The sequence below is a fragment of the Tasmannia lanceolata genome, unplaced genomic scaffold, assembly GCF_043159265.1.
Source record: "Tasmannia lanceolata isolate RefF3 unplaced genomic scaffold, GAP_Taslan_0.1 ptg000015l, whole genome shotgun sequence".
Classification (NCBI taxonomy): domain Eukaryota; kingdom Viridiplantae; phylum Streptophyta; class Magnoliopsida; order Canellales; family Winteraceae; genus Tasmannia; species Tasmannia lanceolata.
Genome location: NW_027518692.1, coordinates 55231568 through 55236720, shown reverse-complemented (window position 1 = coordinate 55236720; position 5153 = coordinate 55231568). Strand labels below are relative to the sequence as shown.

The 5153-nt window shown below is 39.2% G+C and overlaps 1 protein-coding gene and 1 non-coding gene across 5 annotated transcripts; both read left to right on the top strand.

Annotated features, from left to right (window-relative positions):
* Window positions 1–990: 990 nt before the first annotated feature.
* LOC143892504 (uncharacterized) lies at window positions 991–4158 on the top strand. Of its 4 annotated transcripts, none has more exons than XM_077397162.1 (2): window positions 991–2386; window positions 3913–4158. In XM_077397162.1, exon 1 carries the CDS (start codon window positions 1217–1219, stop codon window positions 2372–2374), a length of 1158 nt encoding a protein of 385 aa, XP_077253277.1. In that variant the 5' UTR covers window positions 991–1216; the 3' UTR covers window positions 2375–2386; window positions 3913–4158. The 4 variants fall into 4 exon arrangements, with proteins under 4 accessions (XP_077253277.1, XP_077253275.1, XP_077253276.1 ...); XM_077397160.1 differs by having other exon boundaries at window positions 3752–4158; XM_077397161.1 differs by having other exon boundaries at window positions 3729–4158.
* Window positions 2785–2870, top strand: LOC143847631 (small nucleolar RNA Z122). The gene has a single exon (XR_013235158.1). It is a non-coding gene; the product is annotated as a small nucleolar RNA Z122 (small nucleolar RNA).
* Window positions 4159–5153: the final 995 nt, after the last annotated feature.

Below are 5153 nucleotides of genomic sequence, written 5' to 3'. Positions count from 1 at the left end.
AATACTTAAAACAAAATCTAATTGAAAACAAACTAAAATATGACTCTTTAGTGTAGCAATCAACGTGGACCATTGCCGATTGGATCATCAAATTAGTGATTTTCCGACGATCCTAGCCGTTGATCTTCGCTATCCGAGGGATGCACATGCATCAGGAGGTCATCTCTTTCAAATGAAAATTTTCAAAGATGAAAGTTTCTAATTAGGAACAACTTTTTTTTGGCCCACATGTGCTATGTATTGAGACAACTATTATGATCAAAGGATTCGACTGATTCATATTTAGCTCTCCTGTTTACAAATTTAGAGGAAGATACAGAACATGTGAAATATTCAGACAAAAAAAATACAGAAGAAAGAAATTGCAACGATTACTATACGCATAAATGCCAAGCGCCAAAGGTCTTTGTCAGCAATATTTGGAAGGGAAATGATATCACCACTTACCGTATTTTGATGATCGCACTGCCCACATTATTAAAAAAGTACAGTATGGCCCACACGATAGGATGATCCAAACCGTCCATTAAATGGGCCACAGCCTAAATAGGTTGTGCCCCAAAGATCATATCCATAGGTTGATCTCAACCCTTTGATCTATAGACGGACTAAATAGTAGAGGGGTTGGGATCAACCTATTGAGGGTAAGGATCAACCCCTCTAATATTTAGTCCGTCTATAGATCAGACGGTTAGGATCAACCTATGGAAATTATCTCTGGGGCACAACCTATTTAGGCTGTGGCCCATCTAATGGACGGTTTGGATCATCCTATGCCGCGGGCCCTACCATACTTTTTAATAATGTGAGGAGTGCAATCATCAAAATACCGTACTCGAGTTATCATTCCCCTATTTGGAATTAAGGCTATTTTTGTCATTTTCTCAATCTCGAAACCTTTAATGCCACGTGGACGTAAAGCTGTCCTTTTCTCATTCGTTTAAATAGCAAAGGTCGGCCTACGAAATAGCTTAAATATCTACGCTTAGGATTAGATCTCTACCATTCCCTATTCTAAAACCCTAGACCTTATAACGAGCGGGAACAAAGCCCTCTCTACGAATCTCGCCGTTCTCCAACGATGATACCATTCCGGCGGCATCTCTCTTTCCGGCGAATAATCTTGTGTCTCCGATCATCTTCTCCGATCCTTAATCGGTGAGTTTTCTCTGTTTCTTAACAAGATATGGCATCTTCTGTCTTTTCATGAGAACTTATGGCTTCTGCGTGTGTAAACAACATCGGAATCTCGTCGGAAAATTTTCTCGATTGTCCTTCGTACGGCTGGCTTAGCCCTAGAATCTCTCTCAGTCTCGATGGAACGAAGATCGCCGGAGAGAAAACACCTTGTCCGGCCGAAAAACCTGTAAATGTTTCAAAAAAACTAGATCTAGAATCTTCTGCTATGGATTTAGGAGATTTCGAGTTTAGGCTCGAAGATCCTGTAACTATGCTTCCGGCCGATCAGCTTTTCTCCGACGGCAAGATCGTACCATTGCAGATCGGAACCTTCCGTCCTGTGCCGTTGGATCCTGGACAGATCCGTTTGGATAAAGCTGTGAAGAATTCGGATCATTATGTATTGAGTTCGGATCCTTGTGGATTGATTTCGGATCCTTGTGTATTCTCTCCTAAAGCGCCACGATGTTCAAGCAGATGGAGAGAGCTTCTCGGCTTGAAGAGGCTTCAAAGCCCTAAGCTGGAAGACCAGAAAACCACTTCTTTACCTTCGAAAAACCCTAACCCTAAGTCTCTGAAGTATTTTCTTCATAAAAACCCTAAATCTTCGTCCATCGATTCGTCTTTGAGCCTCCCTTTGCTTAAGGACTCCGATTCGGAATCTGTCTCGATCTCTTCTCGGCTTTCACTCTCCTCAGATCACGAAGATCTCCCTCTCTCTCGCCTTTCTTTGGATTCTGAAAAACCGAGTTCAAACCCTCTCTCACTCAGCAAAAATCCACCTAAAGTTAGGGTTTCAAGGCCTCGGACCACGTCTGAAAACCCTAATTCGTTTTCTGCGAGGGTTGGACGGAGTCCGTTACGCCGAGCACCGGATTCCAATGCAATTCCTGCGAGAGGTGCATCTATTGACAGTCCTCGAATGAATTCTTCAGGGAAGATTGTTTTTCAGAGCTTAGAGAGGAGCACAAGTAGCCCGAGCAGCTTTAATGGAGGTCCAAGGCATAAGATTCGGGGAATTGAGAGATCTTATTCTGCTAATGTTAGGATTACGCCAGTGTTAAACGTTCCTGTTTGTTCGCTCCGGGGTTCTTCGAAATCTGGCTCTGTTTTTGGATTTGGGCATCTGTTCTCGCCGCAGAAGAAAGAAAATGTGAGAAGCCACAACAACAGAAACAGGGCTGATCGAATCTAAAGATGGAATTTGGTAAAATTTCTGTTGATTTTATTATTATTATTTGCTTACAACATTAGATGTACATATGCGGCTTTTTTTCCCCTCTAAGTTAGTTTTTGTTTCGATTTTTCTTCTTATTGATATGAAAATTAGGGTTCTTCTATGATTTTCTGTGTTTTGTTTTTGCTGTTGTGTCTCTTTTTTCACAGAACTGATGAAAGAAATGAACCAGTTTCAGGAATGCATTTAGTGTCTTCTATGTTCTGAATAAAGTGTTCTGTAACTCACATGTGCATGTTAGTTTTCATATAGCTGATTTTCCTTACATGGGCCGGTCACCGTGTGTGTTGGATTACATTATATCTGTTTTTTGACCTTAGGATTTGATTTTTTTTAGCTTCTAAGTTCATTTAAGCCCATTTTAAAAGTTGGGAAAATGATGAGAGATTTACATATTAGCAAAGTCACTCGATTGTGATGTGCTGAATAATTTGCACGTCAGTCTGATTCCCAAACACTGTTTTACTCTTTCCTTTAGAGCATGATAGATTTTGAAACAACGTCCATTGCTACAATGTGCTTTTCTTCTTAAATTTCTGCTTCTCAGACTACAGTTGGGTTCCTTTCTTTCCTTCTGTTTGCTGTAGTTTTGTTTTTCTATCGAGAAGATTCTCATTGCCGAGTATTTTATACATATTTTACTCTGTTTTTGTCGTTTGGTACCTTGGGCCATGGTGAAGGCAGAGCATGCTTATCTTGGTAGCTTTCTTTTCTTCTTTTTTCGCTGTAGGTTTGCTTTTCTATTTAGAAGAGTTTCAGTCCCTATTATTTTTTACATTTGTACTTCGTTTTTTGTCGTTTGGTAACTTGGGCCCTGGTGAGGGTAGAACATGCTTATTGACGGTCAAGTTCTGATGAGATTCCATCTTCAGTCCTCAACATTATCATAAGCTAAAGCCATGTGTAAACTGTCATGGTTTCTCTGTCTCTTCCTTTTTCATCAGTGGAAAGAGCCAAGTAACATGGTAGCTGACATTTTATTATAGAGATGCTTACTTGATATAAAACTCATATGAATTATTTGTAGTGCTTTAATGGAGTCATAATATTTGAAAACAGGACTGTCAGAGTCGTTTGTTTGTTAATTCACATGGACAGCCCACATGGATCCAAAATAAGAAAAATGGGCCTCAGTGAGCGTCTGAACTCTTTTGTGTTTGCATTTGTGAGCGAGTCATCAAAGCATAGGGATCTGTTTGGGGTTACAAATCATGCTTTAGGCAATCGTCCATTAAAATTGTATTGGTTGCATGAGGTTTCTACTCTTGGAAGATGACTTTCTTTCATGGCTTATATAGATGATATAGTGCAGGTATCAATTTTCTTTATATGCAGGATGCAACTTTGCTACTAACATATTTAAGTAGATATAAAGTGAAGAAATGTGAATGATATACTAACGTAAGTGAGAAGTAAGGGGTCCTGTGTTCATCTTTGATTGGCGGGGGTCAGAACTGGTGTAGAAGCCTCTCCTGATTGTTTCGATTTCAATTTAGTGCACGGGCGTTGCTGTGACCTATTGGGATTATGCTTCAAGGATTCTCAAGTGTTGAGGTGTTGTTTGGGTACTACCCCGGAGCTGTGGCAGATGCAAATTTGTATGCTTAAGGAGCCCTTGATATTTTTTTGTTTGTTTTTAGATTTTATGTACTTTTAAAGCTATTCTCCCATGTGAAGGCTCTGGATGCTTGACATGGCTTCAGCCCTGCCCAATCCGAATCCGGAGTCATCTTCTATGTGTCTCTTTAGGCGTCACCTTTTCCATTTTTTGGGTGGAGTTTCCTCCCCCATCTCCATATTAAGTAATATTGCCCTCTTGGAATGGGGTTCAGCCCAGTTAACACATAACATCTAAAACTGACCGAATCTATTATTTGTCGTCTGATGGGGCAGTTGTATTGGTGATGTTAGTGCTATTTTATCTAGGGGTGTCAATGGACCTAGACGGTCCGATATACAATCCGAATCCCAACCTTAATAAACGGGATCTAGGCACATGAGAAGGATCCATGGACATATTATGGATCCTCTTCATAAGATCTGAAAATTTCCGGATCGTGATAAAGATATGGCAAAAAAATCCTATGGATAGTCACAATCCGAAATCCTTTTACTAAAATACACTCAAAATATTTGGAATGATATACAGATTTGTGTCCAAATTTGTAGGAAAAAAGGATTTTTTATAATAACTACACACGATATTGGTTATTAACTGAGGAACTTCTATCCAGTTATTTTGGTGAAGAAGTTTATGGATACCACAACATTTCCTATTATTAGTCTTCGAGGCATGGAATAATTTTGTATTTTTATCACCCGCTTTGAACCACTTCTTCCTAGAGTTTTGTCTAATAAAAATGTCTTCCTGGTGTAAATTTTTTTTCCTTCAAAACATTTATAGCCTGTGAGACTTTGTCAAGATTTATTTGAGAGGGATTTCTCATCTTACACTAATTTCAACTTTGTTAAGATTCTTGAGGTTTCTCGTTAGTCTATTGAAGGGTCTATCATATATCCGGATATTCCCTTCCTACTTAACCATTTGATAGAAGTTTTCATTATGAGTCCTCATTTTTGGAATTTAAAGGGTTTAATAGTTGCTCGGTCATTAGTTCTGATTTTAAAAAGAAGAGGGCTTAGAGAACTTATCATCCAGTAAGAATTGGTTAGAAGTGTATCAAGTGTAGCTCTATTGCTGCCATTGTCAGTTTTTAGAGAATTTGATCAAATCATT

Bases quoted from the DNA above. Each gene is read 5' to 3' on its own strand.
- LOC143892504 (XM_077397162.1), top strand. From the start codon at position 1,217: ATGGCTTCTGCGTGTGTAAACAACATCGGAATCTCGTCGGAAAATTTT.